This window comes from Oncorhynchus kisutch, linkage group LG28, assembly GCF_002021735.2.
Source record: "Oncorhynchus kisutch isolate 150728-3 linkage group LG28, Okis_V2, whole genome shotgun sequence".
NCBI lineage: Eukaryota > Metazoa > Chordata > Actinopteri > Salmoniformes > Salmonidae > Oncorhynchus > Oncorhynchus kisutch.
This window is the reverse complement of record NC_034201.2, coordinates 4,044,211-4,063,576: the sequence shown is the minus strand read 5'-3', so window position 1 is coordinate 4,063,576 and position 19,366 is coordinate 4,044,211. Positions and strand designations below refer to the sequence as shown.

Sequence of the window (19,366 nt, the reverse complement as noted above, 5' to 3'; positions counted from 1 at the left end):
ATTTTAACATTCTGTCAGAAAGGGCATGTGTTCAACTTAATAAAAAACTAGTTTTTGCGTTGACCCATTCAGTTTTCCACCAAAAAACACCAGAAAATGGCCAAAAAGAGCAGAACCAAAACCACTATGATTTTACTATTAGATGTTTAATCTTTCTTTAGATTTTTTTTAATGAATATTTCACCATATTGAAACATTAAATCAATTCATTAAATCAATCAATTTCCTAGAAGTCACAGAGGGTACACAGAGGGACATGCCAAAATGTTGAATCTTGGAACAAGTTTATATAATTTTACATGTGGTCTATATTAAATGGCACTTCATTGAACATAACAGGCTTTTAAATGCAATATTGGTGCTCAATTGCTACTTAAAATATCAAAGGGACCCAGAAAGTACCCAGCAACTGCTTAAATGTATTGCCTTGGAAAAGAGCAAGCATATCAAAGCTGTGAATGAAAGGACATTTGGACACTGGACTTCATTCAGGACTTTGGAAGTTGTATCGCTTTGCATGTGCTTGTTGTATTTTTAAAAAATGATTGTGAAGTAGCCTATAAGTATACTGTGCCCTTTCTGCTATGTATGTTGCAATATATATATATATATATATATATATATATATATATATATATATATATGTACTTTACTAATGAAATAACTAGCTGCATGCTATAGGATTTTTTTTTACATCCGAGAACATGTTTTCATGCTGTTATTACTCCTGTTTGTCAGTGAATAAGACCTCCCCATTTTGAATTGGTGTGACCTGTCTGTGTGTCTGTCTTGCCTCTTGTCTGTCCGTCTGTCTGTGTCTCTGGCAAGATGCAAGATGGCACCGACAGACATCGCAGCTCTTTTTGTTAGATACTGCGCTGTTGGAGCTAGGAACACAAGCATTTCGCTACACCCGCAATAACATCTGCTAAATATGTGTATGTGACAAATAACATTTGATTTGATCTGTCTGTTGGTCCATCTGTCTACCTGTAGGAGGCAGATGCGCTTGAGGTGGGGACCAAGCAGTTTGAGGACATGGAGTTCCGTCAGCTGGAGAGAGAGAGCGGTCTGGAGGAAGAGAAGGAGACGCTCAGCAGACAGCTGCTCCTGGAAAGGGCCGAGTACCACCGCAGCGTGGCCAAGAGAAAGGTAGAACAGGACACACTGCTACACAGTAGTCTACACCATATTGGTCATGATGAACCCTTTTCACACTACTGAGCTGAGCTGAACTGCAATACGCTGGCCTGGTTAGTTGTTACGGGATTGGTGTCCCTATACTGGGATAGTTGCGCTAATGTGATTAGCATGACATTGTAAGTAACAACAAACTTTCCAGGACACAGACATGTCTTATATGGGCAGAACGCTTAAATTCCTGTTAAGCTAACGGCACTGTCCAATTTCAGTAGCTATTACAGTGAAAAAATACCATACTATTGTTTGAAGAGAGTACACAACAACAACAAACTTTTATCATGGCAACTGGCATAATGTACTTATATTCAGTAATCTTGCTCTGATTTGTCATCCTGAAGGTCCCAGAGATAAAATGTAGCATGTTTAAAAAAAAAAAAAAATCCATTTTTATATTAAAATGTAGGAACTGGGTTCCACAGTTTGAACCCTTGCTTTCTCTGGCTCCACACCCACCCCGCCTGGCCATCTAGATGTGTGAAAGTTAGTGTTTAAGCTAATGATCCATCATGTATGACATTCCTGGGAGTGTGTAAACTTAAATAATTTATTACCATAGCATACCATATCATTGTTGTATGTTCTCTATAGTTATGTACTTGAAAATGTATCAATTGACCAATTCGGCACATTGGGCAGACATAATATTGTCCAGTATTGCAATGCTTCACTGGATCAATCTGAAACTGCACACAATTTAGATGTTGGCCATCTATTGGCCAACATCTAAATTGCGGCTAAACAGCAATATTATATTATGGCATTTCGCTTGCATTTCAAAGATGATGGAACAAAAAATATATAGAAAATGCATGTTTTTTTTGTTGGTATTTTCTTTTACTAGATCTAATGTGTTATATTCTCCTACATTAATTTCACATTTCCACAAACTTCAAAGTGTTTCCTTTCAAATGGTACCAAGAATATGCATATCCTTTGCTTCAGGTCCTGAGCTACAGGCAGTTAGATTTGGGTGTCATTTTAGGCCATTTGTTTTTAAAAAGGGTACAATTCTTAAGAGGTTTTTAAGCATCCACCACAGTTGCTAATACCGTACTGAAAAGGACACTGAGAAAATAAAATATCAAAACTAGTTCAGTAGGGTTCAGGTTGGGACAATAGTGTGAGAGCGATAATAGTCATACCATCATGGAAAAAGTATGGAATAAAAAAATCCTTTGAGCTTGCATTGTAAGATGGGATGTAAAGCGAAGTGCACCTTGTTCTTTAGGAGAAGATGGCTGCTCTGGAGGTGCAGGCCAACCAGTTAGGGGTGCAGGCAGCTCAGGACTGTGAGAGGATGGCTAAAGACAGGACCCTGGCCCTACAGCTGCTTCATAAAGAGAAGGACAGGCTGTCTACTCTGGAGAAGAGATACCACACTCTGACAGGAGGACGGAGCTTCCCCAAGCCCTGCAGCACCATGAAAGAGGTGAGAAGGAGGAACACAATCAATTGAATTCATCTTGATTTGTCCAGATAGTATTTAAATTATTTAATTATTAGTTTCTTAGGCTTAAAAATCTAGATACTTTTTTGTTTGTTTTTGTTTTAGAATCATTTGAAAGGGGGAGGTGCCTTACAAGCCTCAGTTTTTTTTTACCTCTTCGGCACATGCTCTTTCTGTTTGCCTTTATAGCTCTCTTTATATTGATTTACATTTTCTTGTGTGCAAATAAATAAACACATAAATAAATAGTCCACTCAGCAGCAACTGTCACTGTTTCCTAGAGAGTCATGGGATCTATAAAAAACAACCCACAAGCCTGACAAGTGAGGCCGCAGTACCTCAGAGATGCTGAGGACTCTTGTTAGTGTAAATTGCTGACATCACTCTCTTACTGAGAGAGGCCAGCTGGACTCTAGTCTAAATTATATAGGTGAAGGCTTTTCTACTGCTGTGTTGCTGTAATGAATAGAGGATAGTATGTGTTGTTTACATTGTATTTACAATAGTAGGGTAACAGGTTAAACCATAGACTTTTGAGTACACGTTTGACTGAAAACTTTTACTGAAAACAGGAAGTACCAGTGCTGCATATCAGCGAACCTGACCTGGTACACGGGGAAGTTGTCCCTCCTCCACATCCTCCCTGCCCTCCTCCTGCCTCATTCTCTTCTTCCTCCTCATACACCCCCTCCCCTGACCTCTGTCCCACCAGGCCACAGGAGGTAAACACACTGACGCATGTGGACTGACTAATCTACCCATAATGCAGCCTGACTACACTACCCACAATCCCCCTTCCTTTGGGGATGTATCCTACCTGGCTTGCTCTGCATTTATGTTGTGTCCACTAATAGAAATGGACATGAGAGGAATATTTCACCTTTATTAACAAGGCAAGTCAATTAAGAACAAATTCTTATTTTCAATGACGGCCTAGGAACAGTGGGTTAACTGCCTTGGACGACAGATTTTTACCTTGTCAGCTTGGGGATTTGATCCTGCAACCTTTTGGTTACTAGTCCAACGCTCTAACCACTAGGCTACCCGCCGCCCCAATATGTGTTTTTGAGAAGCTTGAAAAATAATCCCTTGTTTGTATTAGTCTGTAGGTGTATCTTATGACAAGGTGGCCTGTGCCTGAATGTTTCTGCATCTACATTTGTATCGTTTGTGTTGGGGTTGTCTCAATTTGTGACGTTGGATCCAGTGTGTTTGGACCAAGTGTCTGTTTTTTGTGGCTTGGCTGGTTTACCTTTACCCTTTGTGATGAGTACCTGTACTGTAGTTTGAGGTGAGTTATTTTTTGTGTGATAATGATCAAATACAAAATTAATTTTAGGAACTCGTGCATGTGTGTGGGAATCTCTGAATCTCTGTGTGTGTGTGTGTGTGTGTGTGTGTTTGTTTAACTATCCTTGTGGGTACCAGAAGTCCTCACAAGGATAGTAAAACAAGGGATATTCATTCGGGGTGGACATTTTGCCAGTCCCACAAGGAAAAATGCAATTTTAGGCTTAGGGGTTAGGGTTACAATTAGGGTTAGGGTTAGAATTAAGGTTTGGGTTATGGTTAGGTTAAAGGTTAAGGTTAGATTCAGGGTTATGGGTTAGGGAAATAGGGGGGAATCAATTATTTGGTCCCCACAAGGATAGCAATAGAAAAGTGTGTGTGTGTGTGTGGGGGGGAGGGGGGGGGTGTATGTACGGAAAAGTACAAACATGTATGCATTCCCTACTATTAGTAGCTCTGGGTATGAGCGTCTGCTAAATAACTAAAATGTAAAAAAAAAATGTATGGGAATGTAAGGGTATTTTGTCTTTAGGTATACAATATATCCCTTATTTCAACTTGTGTGTGCTTGTGTTGTGGGTGCTGGTGTTGATGCAGGAGTACCTCAGGCTCGCTGATGTCTATAAGATGTATGGGAGCGGTGGTCCTCTCCCGACCTACTCTACCTCCCCTGCTCCTCACTGCCTCTCTCTCACTGTTGCTGCAGCAGCTCTGCCCGGCGAGGTAGAATATACCACCTACTTTCTATTATTCCCTCTGTTTCTGTTGGCTTTCTTGGACATATACCCTTGGTTAACATTCCTACCTCTCTCTGCTCTCTCCCAATATCTACAACCTTTGCCTTGTGTTTGTGTCTGTGCGCATATGTGTGTTGATTATCTTTGTAAAGGAATACGTCACAGTTAGCCAGTTAAGCCAGATGTTGGGGATGCAGAAACTTGGCCCCTCCCCCGCACTTTCTATCCAGTCATTCCAGCTTGCGCTCGCTGACGCTGCCTTCTCCTGCCACACAACTCCATGTGACACCTCCCCCACTATCTCAGTTGAGGTGTGTGCCTCCCTCCTGGCTTTAAACCCCTCTTACCTTTCAGACTGTCACACGTAGACCACATTTATATGGTTTATGGAGATATGGAATAAAATGTATTGTGGATGAAGTTATCTTGGGATTTGGTATAGATAAGCTGAGCTTTCTCCTTTTTCATATAGTGTGGTTAGAATTTAGTTTTTGGTGAATGGACCAACCTTTCTGCGCATAGAATGTTCTGAAATTACTTTACTTTATTCACTATGTTATGAATGGTTTCTATTACTGTCTGGGTAAAAGAAAGTATTCGCCATCAACTTTATATTACTCATATCAAGGAATTTCCGTTCTATTACTTCTTATTTCTCCTGCCTCCTACCTCTTTTATGCTTCTCATCCTGTCTCTATTGCTCTCCTTCTTTGCTCTCCTCTGCCTGGACTCTCTGCACCACCACCCCCCTCAGAGCCAGCCTGAGTGGATTAGACCTCACACCCCGGCCCTTAACTTAGAGCGCTGGTACCAGGACATAATGTCAGCAGGGGAGCCCCACCACCAGTCATGCCCTCCCCCTCTCCCTGCTAAGTCTCACTCCTCACGCAGACCTAGCCAGGTAAACCTCTCGCCTCTCTTTGCTTTAATCTACTACGCTATTTGTTCTATTCTTTATTTCATTTCCTGATATTATGTTTGGCATTTTGATCAGGGTTGGGTTGCTGGCCAGTGTTGGTGATTGTTGACATCAGTCATCTTGGTCTCCGGTTGTGTCATGGAGACCTCTTCTGGTCACCTGTCTGACTGACTTGTTTGACTCCTCTGGTCTTGTCTTCAGGTGTACCGGTCAAAACCAGATGGTGATGTAGGTCAGACAGCATCACGCTCTAGTAGTGTCAATGGTACTGCCAGCCCTCCACAGTCCAATGGGGTTACACTGGGCCGAAGCACACCCATCAAGGTAAGGGACTCTCTTATACATCCTCTACCCATAGATCATGGTGGTAGGAACTATTTTATTCTACTCTATGCTCTTCCCTTCTCTTTTATTATATTCTATTCCATATTATATTCTGATATTCTCTATTATATTCTACATGTATATGTAATACCTCTTCATAACTCCCAACTCTCTCTGTCCCCTCCCAGGGTCTCCAGCTGGTGTCCAGGGAGCTGTCGGCATCAGGCCCTCCAGACATGGTGATGGACACCAGGAGACAGCTGTCACTGCAGAGCAAAGGTAACAGAGCCCCTCCCTTTCCCCTGTCTGGTTCCATCTAAACTCAGCAAAAAAATTAACATCCCTTTTTCAGGACCTGTCTTTCAAAGATAATTCGTAAAATCTAAATAACTTCAAAGATCTTTATTGTAAAGGGTTTAAACACTGTTTCCCATGCTTGTTCAATGAACCATAAACAATTAATGAACATGCACCTGTGGAACGGTCGTTAAGACACTAACAGCTTACAGACGGTAGGCAATTAAGGTCACAGTTGTGAAAACTTAGGACACTAAAGAGGCCTTTCTACTGACTCTGAAAAACACCAAAAGAAAGATGCCCAGGGTTCCTGCTCATTTGCGTGAACGTACCTTAGGCATGCTGCAAGGAGACATGAGGACTGCAGATGTGGCCAGGCTAATAAATTGCAATGTCCGTACTGTGAGACGCCTAAGACAGTGCTACAGGGAGAAAGGACGGACAGCTGATCGTCCTCGCAGTGGCAGACCACGTGTAACAATACCTGCACAAGATCGGTATGTCTGAACATCAGATCTGCGGGACAGGTACAGGATGGCAACAACTGCCGGGTTACATCAGGAACGCACAATCCCTCCATCAGTGCTCAGACTGTCCGCAATAGGTTGAGAGAGGCTGGACTGAGGGCTGTAGGCCTGTTGTAAGGCAGGTCCTCACCAGACATCACCGGCAGCAATGTTGCTTATGGGCACAAACCCACCGTTGCTGGACCAGACAGGACTGGCAAAAAGTGCTCTTCACTGACGAGTCACGGTTTTGTCTCACCAGGGGTGATGGTTGGAATCCCGTTTATCGTTAAAGGAATGAGCGTTACACCGAGGCCTGTACTCTGGAGCGGGATCGATTTGGAGGTGGAGGGTCCGTCATGGTCTGGGGCGGTGTGTCACAGCATCATCGGACTGAGCTTGTTGTCATTGCAGGCAATCTCAACGTTGTGCGTTACAGGGAATACATCCTTCTCCCTCATGTGGTACCCTTCCTGCAGGCTCATCCTGACATGACCCTCCAGCATGACAATGCCACCAGCCATACTGCTCGTTCTGTGCGTGATTTCCCGCAAGACAGGAATGTCAGTGTTCAGCCATGGCCAGCGAAGAGCCCGGATCTCAATCCCATTGAGCACGTCTGGGACCTGTTAGATCGGAGGTTGAGGGCTAGGGCCATTCCCCCCAGAAATGTCCTAGAACTTGCAGGTGCCTTGGTGGAAAAGTGGGGTAACATCTCACAGCAAGACGTGGCAAATCTGATGCAGTCCATGAGGAGGAGATGCACTGCAGTACTTAATGCAGCTGGTGGCCACACCAGATACTGACTTACTTTTGATTTTGACCTCCCTTTGTACAGGGACACATTATTCAATTTCTGTTAGTCACGTGTCTGTGGAACTTGTTCAGTTTATGTCTCAGTTGTTGAATCTTGTTATGTTCATACAAATATTTACACATGTTACGTTTGCTGAAAATAAACGCAGTTGACAGTGAGAGGACGTTTCTTTTTTTGTTGAGTTTACTAGTACACATCACTGCTTCTCTCACTTCTACAGTATAATTCCCTCATAGTCAAAAGACCATGGACGTTACCGTACCTCTGAGACTAGAACCAAAACTATGATGTTGTTGGAGAAAAGATCAACTGTAGGGGGAAACTGTTGGGAAATTGTTTGATGAATTGCATGTATACAGAAGGATTCATTTGTAAGAGACCTGGGTCTCAATATGACTCCCTGTTGAAATAAAGTTTAAGTAAAATAAATGAAACCAGATGAAATGCCTCATATATAGTAGAATGCTGCACTTAAAAGGGTGCTGTTGTTATTCACTTAAATTGTTCTTACATTGTGGTTTTACAGAGTCCTTCCCACCTAACTCTGAACCTTCCCCAGTTGTAGACAGTCCAACAGGTAGTGGGTATTTTCTTCCTCGTGGCCCCTATGCTCTAGAGAAAAATGTATGTTTTTTTTGTATTCGAGCCTATAACACAGAATTCACCCTAAACCTCAACTAAAACTTGTAATTAATAATGTGGAAATTTTGCAAGTTGAGTGTAACCCTGGATTGTACATTGTCATCGTCAAAACATATTGATGCAACTGTAGCCAAGATGTGGAGAAGTTTGTCCATAATAAAGGACTGCTCTGCCTTCTTAACAATGCTATCAACAAGGCAGGTCCTACACACCGTAGTTTTGTCGCACCTGGACTACTGTCCAGTCATGGGGCCAGGTGCCACAAAGAGGGATTTAGGAAAATTACAATTGTCAATCTCTCCTGGCTCAAAGTAGAGGAGAGATTGACTTCATCACTACTTGTGTCTGTGAGAAATATTGACATGTTGAATGCACCAAGCTGTCTGTTTAAACCACTAGCACACAGCTCAGACACCCATGCATACCCCACAAGACATGCCACCAAAGGTCTATTCACAGTCCCCAAGTCCAGAACAGACTATGGGAGGTACACAGTACTACATAGAGCCAAGACTACATGGAACTCTATTCCACATCAAGTAATTGATGTAAGCAGTAGAATAAGATTGAAAAAAAACAAGTAAAAATATACCTTATGGATTAACGGGGACTGTGAAGAGACAGTCACAGACACACGCATGCACACACGATAACATATGCATTATACAAACACGTCCACATGGATTTTGTGTTGTAGATTTGTGGTAATCGAGTAGTGGTCTGAGGGCACACACTTATGTGTTGTGAAATGTAATGTTTTTACTATTATATATTATTTACATTTTTATTATTTTATATACACTACCGTTCAAAAGTTTGTGTTCACTTAGAAATGTCCTTGTTTTTGAAAGAAGAGCAAATTTTTGTCCATTAAAATAACATCAAATTGATCAGAAATACAGTGTAGACATTGTTAATGTTGTAAATAACTACTGTAGCTGGAAACGGCTGATTTGTTATGGAATATCTACATAGGCGTACAGAGGCCCATTATCAGCATCCATCACTCCTGTGTTACAATGGCATGTTGTGTTAGCTACTTCAAGTTTATCATTTTAAAAGGGTAATTGATCATTAGAAAACCCTTTTGGAATTATGTTAGCACAGCTGAAAACTATTGTTCTGATTAAAGAATCAATAAAACTGTCCTTCTTTAGATTAGTTGAGTATCTGGAGCATCAGCATTTGTGGGTTCGATTACAGGCTCAAAATGGCCAGAAATAAGTGAGAAATTGCCAAGAAACTGAAGATCTTGTACAATGCTGTGTACTACTCCCTTCACAGAACAGCGCAAACTCTCTCTAATCAGAATAGAAAGAGGAGTGGGAGGCCCCGGTGCATAACTGAGCAAGAGGACAAGTACATTATAGTGTCTATTTTGAGAAACAGACACCTCACAAGTCCTCAACTGGCAGCTTCATTAAATAGTTCCCGCAAAACAACAGTCTCAACGTCAACAGTGAAGAGGCGACTCCAGGATGCTGGCCTTCTAGGCAGAGTTGCAAAGAGACTGGCCAATAAAAAAAAATTATTAAGATGGGCAAAATAACACAAACACTGGACAGAGGAACTCTGCCTTGAAGGCCAGCATCCTAGAGTAGCCTCTTCACTGTTGACATTTTTACAAATATCCTGGCCTCAGTCAGGTCTAAACAATGGCCTGCTATGACATCTCAGTTCCACTGGGTGGTGCTTGCGCTGCAGACATTAGATAACCATTTCACTGTCCTGTTTTCACCTCCTCCCACAGGCCCTTCTCCCATGGTCCACCACTCCATCCTGCACCACCAGACACCCCCCTCAGGGGACCCGCAGTACGACACCCTCAGCCTGGAGAGCTCTGACAGCGTCGAGACCTCCGTCTCCACCGGCAACAACTCTGCCTGTTCTCCAGAAAGGTGAGAGAAGAGAAGGGGAGAGACGGGGATACCACGGCAACTCAGTCTGTTTCCATGGGAACACTCAAATCTGCCCTCTCTGTGTCCCTGACGATGAGGGGTCACTGTGTTCACTTTTGTTCCCCTGACAACATGTTTTGTTACACGTCTGTTCCCTTGACAACAAGTTTCACTCTAGCTTGTTGCTATGCCAACCCACTCAAGCGGTAGGCAAGGAGAACCTCACCTGTTTGAGTTGTTTATGGAGTTCCCCCGGGGAAGATACTACAGTAGAAACTGTTTCATATATAACTGAGGCAGATATAATAGCAGTTCCATAGTGTTGTACAAAAGCTTCTTGAAAGTTATCCACAGAGGAGTGCTACTCTGGTAACTGGTTCTGCTTTAGAGCTTTGTTGTTTGTAGAATGTTGGATTTGGAGTCATGTTTTTATTTACTTCTCATTCCCAGTGCAGTACTGTAGTAAACATCTAATTTGAGATTCACCCCCCCCCCCCACTCCCTGTGTAGTAGTAACATAACATCTCTCTTTCTCCATGTAGTGGCAGTGGGCTTGAGGCCCTGAGGATCGAGGAGATGGAGAAGATGTTGAAGGAGGCTCAGCAGGAGAAAGCCAGGCTGGTGGAGAGCAGAGTGTGTACAAACAACATGTCTCCCACCAACACCAATGGAGCACATAACCTACAGATAATTATGGCAAATGGAGATTCCTTCTACTACAGTGCAACTGAATTTTAGTTGTCTCAACACCCTTATTCTCTTCTATGTGTCTCACTCTCAATCATTAACCCTTATTTCCCCTGACCCTACCATTCACCTTGTTATTGTTTACATCCTGCACTCTACTAACATGTCTATACTTCCTGTCTCTCTCATCTCTATTACTCCACTCTCCCTTCCTCCATTCTTCTCTCCATCTGTTCTCCTCTCTTTTCCTCCCGCCCGTCCCCAGGAGAGGGAGGTGCAGGCGCGGAGGCAGATGTTGGAGGAGGAGCGGAGGAGGCGCGAGGAGGCCGAGAGGAGGTTGCAGGACGAGACGACCCACAGGCAGAGACTGGTGGAGGAGGAGGTGAAGATGAGAGAGAAGCACTTCTCTCAGGTTAGTGTAACAACGCAGCAGGAGAGGAGGACAGGATGGAGGGGAGGGAGGATGGAGAAAGAGGGGGGTGGAGAGAAGGAAAGACAAGAAATGGGGAGTGAGGGTGGGAAGATCAAACAGTGAGTGAAGAGAGAAAACAAAAAGAGAGGGAGGGGAATGGAGAGTTTGAAGGAAGAAGAGCGAGAGAAAGACAGAGGGAGAGAAGGGAGAGAGTGCAAGAGAGAGGGTTCACGCTAAAGTATGATATATATCACGAGTGCTTTTAGTTGATTGGGTTTAATTGTCTATATTTTCTGCAATGAACAATGAAACTAAACAAACATCCTCTGGGAAGATGAAGATGCACCTGGTGTGCCTAGTTAAGTAATACTTATATTATCATACATATTAAGTCTCCCCACTACACTGCTGCCTCAGCTTGTGCAGTATATGGATGGAACTTTCATTCACACGGTGATAGACATAAAAATAGAATTACTAAAAGGGACATAGCCGAGCCTCAGACCACTACAGTTGAAATAGAATACTCATGGGCACACTCAACATGGCCGTCGGTCCACCCATCACAAACCATTTATTTGAACGGGATATCCATACTAGTCATTCTAATTTTATGGTGAAGCCTTTTTGTGGGGTGTGTGTTAGTGTGTCTGGGGGGGGGTTGGATTAAGGAAACAGACACATGTAAGTGTCTCTATGATAATAAAGTAATGTTCTTCACCTCCCTGTCTGTCCTCTTCCCAGGCCCGCCCCATGACACGCTACCTACCCATCAGGAAGGAGGAGTTTGACTTGCGTTCGCACGTGGAGTCATCGGGTCACAACGTAGACACCTGTCCCTACGTCATCCTCTCAGAGAAGATGTGCAAGGGACACCTGGTCAAGATGGGTGGCAAGATCAAGTCGTGGAAGAAACGCTGGTTTGTCTTCGACCGCCTCAAGAGGAACTTCTCCTACTATGCTGGTGAGGAAGGAAGCCATTCCTTAATTAGTAATCACAACATTTATTTCTATGAACCACATAGGAAAGAGGCAATGGCCTAACCACTCTATTAGTGGGTTAATGACAGATTTCTGTTATGTAGCCCCGAAGATAAGATATGGCACCCTATTCCCTATGGTGTGGTTTGCCCACTTCTGCCCTATTCTCCGAATCTCCACTCCTCTCTCTTTCTCCCTCTCTCGGATCACTTCCGCCTAGCCTTTTCACCCCCTCACTCCTGACAATGATGATGGTGATGGTGATGAAATAAGCTGCAATACTTTCTGGTGCTGTGCGTTTATAAGGGAGGCAAAGAGGCTAGGCTAGCTCCTGGCTGGCTTGGTCGTGACTAACAGAACCAAACTCACAACATCTTCAAAAACATTTATCTCATTACGAAGCAGATTTGGCTAATCAAAAAAGGCAAGATGGTGAAAGAGAGAAAGTGGGATGAGTTTCAAAGGATTTGCTTTTTAATTGTTGTCAGCTATTGGTCTGCTTTCTTTGTTTTCCATGTACACTAAAGCGCCTCGCTGGCTGAATATGGATAAATAAATGTATATATATATATATATATATATATATATATACACACAGTCCCAGTCAAAAGTTTGGACACACCTACTAATTCAAGGGTTTTTCTTTATTTTTACTATTTTCTACATTGTAGAATAATAGTGAAAGCATCAATATTATGAAATAACACACATGGAATCATGTATTAACCAAAAAAGTTTAAAACAAATATATACAGTTTATATTTGAGATTCTTCAAAGTAGCCACCCTTTGCATTGAGGACAGCTTTGCACACTTTTAGAATTATCTCAACCAGCTACATGAGGTGTGCCTTGTTAAAAGTTAATTTGTGGAATTTCTTTAATTCTTAATGCATTTGAGCCAATGAGGTGTGTTGTGACAAGGCAGGGGTGGTTCACAGAAGATAGCCCTTTTTGGTAAAAGACCAAGTCCATATTGTGGCAAGAACAGCTCAAATAAGCAAACAGTCCATCATTACTTTAAGACATGAAGGTCAGTTAATCCTGAAATTTTCAAGAACTTTGAAAGTTTCTTCAAGTGCAGTCGCAAAAACCATCAAGCACTATGAAGAAACTGTCTCTCATGAGGACTGCCACAGGAAAGGAAGACCCTTATCCTCTGCTGCAGAGGATAAGTTCATTAGAGTTACCAGCCTCAGAAATTGCAGCCCAAATAAATGCTTCACAGAGTTCAAGTAACAGACACATCTCAACATGAACTGTTCAGAGGAGACTGTGTGAATCAGGCCTTCATGGTCGACTTGCTGCAAAGTAGCAACTACTCAAGGGCACCAATGAGAAGAGGAGACTTGCTTGGACCAAGAAACACGAGCAATGGACATTAGACCAGTAGAAATCTGAGTCCAAATTTGAGATTTTTGGTTCCAACCTCTGTGTCTTTGTGAGAGGCAGAGTAGGTAAATGGATTATCTCCGCATGTGTTATTCCAACCTGGAAGCATGGAGGAGGAGGTGTGATGGTGTGGGTTGCTTTGCTGGTGACACTGTCAGTGATTTATTTAGAATTCAAGGCACACTTAACCAGCATGGCTACCACAGCATTTTGCAGCTATACGCCATCCCATCTTGTTTGCACTTAGTGGGACTATCATTTGTTTTTCAACAGGACAATGACCCAACACAGCTCCAGGCTGTGTAAGGGCTATTTGACCAAGAAGGAGAGTGATGGAGTGCTGCATCAAATGACCTGGCCTCCACAATCACCTGGCCTCAACCCAATTGAGATGGTTTGGGATGAGTTGGACCGCAGAGTGAAGGAAACGCAGCCAACAAGTGCTCAGCATATGTGGGAACCCCTTCAAGAATGTTGGAAAAGTATTCCAGGTGAAGCTGGTTGAGAGAATGCCAAGAGTGTACAAAGCGGTCGCCAAGGCAAAGGGTGGCTACTTTGATTATATGAAATTATATTTTGATTTGTTTAACTTCTTGACGCTACCCATCCCTTAAGCAGGACAATTGTCATCAGCAACCGCTGTCAAATAATATTAGTCTAAAAATATAATATACAGTCAAATAATATTACTAAAAATATTGATATTCATGAAATCACAAGTGCAATATTGCAAAACACAGTTTAGCCTTTTGTTAATCCACCTGTCGTCTCAGATTTTGAAATTATGCTTTACAGCGAAAGCAATCCAAGCGTTTGTGTAAGTTTATCGATCGCATGACAAAACATTAAGTACACTTAGCATCAGGTAGCTTGGTTAAGAAAATCAGAAAAGCAATCAAATTAATCGTTTACCTTTGATGATCTTCGGATGTTTTCACTCACGAGACTCCCAGTTACACAACAAATGTTCATTTTGTTCCATAAAGATTATTTTTACATCCAAAATACCTCCGTTTGTTTGTCGCGTTATGTTCAGAAATCCACAGGAAAGAGCGGTCACGACCAAGCAGATGAAAATTCCAAATAATATCCGTAATGTCCACAGAAACATGTCAAATGTTTTTTATAATCAATCCTCAGGTTGTTTTTAAAATATATAATCGATAATATATCAACCGCAACGGTCTTGTTCAGTAGGAGAGGGAAATAAAATGGCTGTCCGAACTCTGTTGCACGAGCAAAACTCATGCGACCACCTGACGCGATGTTATCTTTCTGGCTCATTTTTCAAAATAAAAGCCTGAAACTATGTCTGAAGACTGTTGACACCTTGAGGAAGCAATAAGAAAAGGAATCTGGTTGATATCCCTTCAAATGGAGCAATGGGAGGCTATGGAACATGGAGTTTTCAAAATAGAAGTCACTTCCTGGTTTGATTTTTTTCGCGGTTTTGCCTGCAATATCAGTTCTGTTATACTCACAGACAATATTTTGACAGTTTTGGAGTCTTTAGAGTGTTTTCTATCCTAATCTGTCAATTATATGCATATTCTAGCATCTGGTCCTGAGAAATTGGCCGTTTACTTTGGGAACGTTATTTTTCCAAACATAAAAATAGCTTCAAGAGGTTAACACTTTTTTGGTTCCTAGATGATTCGATATATGTTATTTCATAGTTTTGATGTCTTCACTATTATTCTACAATGTAGAAAATAGTCAAAATAAGTGTGTAAGTAAGTGTGTGTAAACTTTTGACTGGTACTGTATATAAAAATCCTTATTTTGCCACACAGGAGGGAGAATGAATTATTAACTCCAATATCAGTTTGGCTCTATTAAACTCAGTTATCTTAATTAAGGGCATTTTTAGACCGTTCCACATCCATCCTAAGACTTATTTTAAGTATATTTATTAATTCATTTGCAGTTTATATTTTGGACTGCACTTGACCATTGAGTATGTAGGAAAATCAAAAACAGAACATTTAGAAATTCTTGTTGAATTCCAATTCAATTCAATACAGTACAATGAAAAATAGGGTAGATTCACAAAGTAGCCGGCTACAATATCTTCATTTCACGATTTCTTATGTTTGTTTTTTCCTTGAAGCAGCAAGAAAGCTTGACACAATTAAATTCAGTGTTATTTTGTCTGAGTTCATACTGAAACCGAAAGGCCTGTTATTGCATCAGTATAAGACTATGAAATTCTGTGATTCTCCCTCTTATTCTCTCAGATAAGCATGAGTCCAAGCTGAAAGGACTGATCTACTTTCAGGCTATAGAGGAAGTGTACTACGATCACCTGCGCAGTGCCACTAAGGTACAAAACCCTTCACTCTATCCGCTACAGCTCAATACTCAATACATTGTCATTACATTCTTCAGTCATCTTTCTGAGATAGTTCTGAATTTATTTTGAATGTATGATGACTTTTTTACTAGTTAATGTACAGATTTTGTTTTGTTTTATTGCAATATTAATATTTGGTTTGAAATTGATTATAAATACTTTAAAGGTCATTAACAAGAATGTAGAATTTTTGCAAAGAATGCTCTTACTAGATGTTATTTACTGGAGATATGTGTGAATTTTCAAATCACAGAAGAGTGTGTGTAAGAGCTCTCGACAAAGAGAGAGCTGCAGTAATTAACTTATTTGTCAACAAAATGTATTAATATTCAAAGACAAGTTACCAATTATATTCTTAGTAATTTTATGATAATTAACACACTGTCAAATAAAGTTGAATTGATGGTGCAATTTATTTTTACAGAGTGACTGTGAGTGTTCACAATATATTCTTTTCCACAAAGTATTTTTCACCCTTGATAATACTTTATTTTATTTTCCTCCCCCTCTCCCTCTCCCTTTCTCTCTCTCCAGAGCCCCAACCCGTCGCTGACCTTCTGTGTGAAGACTCACGACCGGCTCTACTTTATGGTGGCCCCATCTCCAGAGGCCATGAGGATCTGGATGGACGTCATAGTAACCGGGGCGGAGGGATACACACAGTTCATGACCTGAGGGACTGAGCTCTCCGGGTGACAGAACTTCCGACAGGGTTGTGTTTGTTAGGGCATGTAATGGAAAAACATTTTTAAACCATTTGCAACAGAAAACAAAAATGTTAGTCCTAGTAGTTCCTCTGTTTCAGTCCTTCTTCTTCCGTTTGCTGCCTAATGAACATGACCCAGGAGAGCGAGAGACCATGGGCTTGCTGCTCCCAGATTTCTGTCTGCAGTGCTGCACTCCACTACTGCTGTTCTTTGAGTCCTTGTTTATTTGGCCTTTATTTAACTGTGCAAGTCAGTTAATAAGAACAAATTATTTTTTCAATGACGGCCTAGGAACAGTGGGTTAACTGCCTTGTTCAGGGGAAGAACGACAGATTTTTACTTTGTCAGCTCGGGGATTCGATCTTGCAGCCTTTCGGTTACTAGTCCAACGCTCCAACCACTAGGCCTACCTGCCACCCCTGTACCTTTCAGACGTATAGACCTCTGTAACTCACATGGATAGGATGCGAAGTTATCCAATATACAGGTAACTGCATAAATTAAAGGAAACACTTGAGAAAATTTGGGATAATTAAGCAATTAACGTCCCATCATGCTTAGGGTCATGTACAGTATAAAAATGCCTGGTTGCTGATTATTTTGGCTATGTTGGCTAGAATAGGAGATCTCAGTGACTTTGAAAGAGGGCTCTCAAAGGAGCACTGCCTCCCGAGGGGCATAGCAGTCTAAGGCACTAGCTGTGTCACTACAGATCCTGGTTCGATTCCAGGCTGTGTCGCAGCCGGCTGCGACCGGATGACCCAGCATCATGGTTCAGCATTGTCTGGGTTAGGGGAGGGTTGGGCTGGCCGGGATGTCCTTGTCCCTTCACTCTCTAGCAACTCCTGTGGTGGGCTGGGCGCATCCAGTGCAACTTGGCGGGGTCGTGTTTTGGAGGATGCACAGCTCTCGACTTTCGCCTCTCCCGAGTCCGTACGGGAGTTGCAGAGACTGTAACTACCAATTGGATACCATGAAATTGGGGAGAAAAGTGGTGGGGGGGGGGGGGGATAAAGAAGCATATGGGGTTTAGAGGGTGTGTGTGTGTGTGTGTGTAAGTCGCTCTGGATAAGAGCGTCTGCTCAATGACTAAAATGTAAATGTATATATATCTCAGTCACCAGATCTCAACCCAATTGAACACTTATGGGAGATTCTGGAGCGGCGCCTGAGACAGCGTTTTCCACCACCATCAACAAAACACCAAGTGATGGAATTTCTCACGGAAGAATGGTGTTGCATCCCTCCAATAGAGTTCCAGACACTTGTAGAATATATGCCAAGGTGCATTAAAGCTGTTCTGGCGGCTCGTGGTGACTCAACGCCCTATTAAGACTCTTTATGTTGGCGTCTCCTTTATTTTGGCAGTTACCTGTAGCTTTTCAGAGGTAGCCCTGGGTCTCAGACCAGTAAAGATCATAAAGGAAGAAAGGTTTTTACATACGATACATAAAGGGATGTGTTTTTACTCACTCTGTTTCATATAACAGTCAGTTTAAGGGCTCTATTCAATCTGTATCGCAGAAGTTCAACATTACAGGGTGATTGCAATGTAAAGGCAATGTTCCTGCATTTAGCGGAGACTACATTCATGGTAAACACTGCGTATGGCGGCTCAGTCTGAAATTACTTTTACATTTCTAACGCTTCAGTGACACAGATTGAATAGAGCCCCTAAAGCGCTGTATTCATATTATAGAATTTTAGCCAGACTAGCTAAATTAGAGTTTATACTACCTGACTGTCTCTGGATCTATAAAGGGAACTTTATAAAGACAATATGAAAATTTGTAAATGATCATTTCCCTTTTTTTGCCAAATGTTTTTAACAGAGTGTATGTGCTACTATATTGCCTCTGAAAATAATTCCTATTTTATTGAATTTGTCTAATATTTGATTAACTAGAAGTCATCATATTAATGGCATATTATTTAGATTTCACTCATTGTGATGAACTCTAAATCTTTGTGCCAGCTATTGTATGCTTTATGTATGTTTGACAGACTGTCAGAAAAATTGTATTAGTTTTTATATTATTTTCAAGACTTTTCATATGGAAAATAACATAACACGAGCACACCAACATTTAAAACCAGTCTTCTACACTGCGAACAGTGCGGTACTGACAGTGTTGACACTTTCTCCACATAAACACTTTTAAATAAAATTTGCAAATGCATATTTACCAATTGTGTAATCTTAATTTTGTCACTGACAAATCAGGCAGCTAGAACAGTAAATCATTGTGTACCAAATAGAAACAACAAAGTTCAATAGTTACTTTGTACCTTTGAGGATGTGAATGCCATACAAGGCCTTGTTGTTTAAGCAGACATAGCTTATTCCAGGCAGTTCTCCAAAGAAAAGCTCATTTCTTTCATTTTTGTATTTTTTTATGAAAAGAAACTACAACAGTGAATTAACGGTTTATTTATTTAAAAATAATATTAATAAAAAACATATTCAACATTGATTTTTTTTTTACATGACAACTATTCTGGATGGCATTTATAGGTGAAGGTGCATTTTAAGAAGATCATTCATATGCAATACATCTAGGAGAGAAGAGAGAAGTCCAGTGGGATGTAACTATCTATCTCCCTCCCACTTCCCTCCACAGGACCTATGGGATTAGAGTGATTTTCTCTACCTGCAATGTTATACTTTATTTGTTTCATCCCTTGTAATACAACAAGAACAGTTCAAATACATGCATATGCACAACACACACCCACACACACATAAAGCGTTCAGC

At 41.5% G+C, this 19,366-nt stretch overlaps 1 protein-coding gene across 9 annotated transcripts in view; it reads left to right on the top strand.

The window, feature by feature from the left end:
* phldb1a (pleckstrin homology-like domain, family B, member 1a) overlaps positions 1-18,796 on the top strand; it is an 84,730-nt gene extending 65,934 nt beyond the window's left edge. For 4 of the 9 annotated variants that reach the window (XM_020464648.2, XM_020464647.2, XM_020464650.2 and 1 more), the window contains 14 exons: positions 997-1,152; positions 2,432-2,632; positions 3,223-3,372; positions 4,538-4,663; positions 4,830-4,988; positions 5,432-5,578; positions 5,798-5,920; positions 6,109-6,199; positions 9,933-10,080; positions 10,623-10,713; positions 11,033-11,179; positions 11,924-12,143; positions 15,788-15,873; positions 16,438-18,796. In XM_020464648.2, the coding sequence (XP_020320237.1) occupies positions 997-1,152; positions 2,432-2,632; positions 3,223-3,372; positions 4,538-4,663; positions 4,830-4,988; positions 5,432-5,578; positions 5,798-5,920; positions 6,109-6,199; positions 9,933-10,080; positions 10,623-10,713; positions 11,033-11,179; positions 11,924-12,143; positions 15,788-15,873; positions 16,438-16,578 (1,986 nt within the window). In that variant the 3' untranslated portion in view covers positions 16,579-18,796. The remainder of the gene's footprint in view (positions 1-996; positions 1,153-2,431; positions 2,633-3,222; positions 3,373-4,537; positions 4,664-4,829; positions 4,989-5,431; positions 5,579-5,797; positions 5,921-6,108; positions 6,200-9,932; positions 10,081-10,622; positions 10,714-11,032; positions 11,180-11,923; positions 12,144-15,787; positions 15,874-16,437) is intronic. The other 5 variants (XM_031808122.1, XM_031808121.1, XM_020464653.2 and 2 more) reach the window with 3 other exon arrangements.
* Positions 18,797-19,366: the final 570 nt, after the last annotated feature.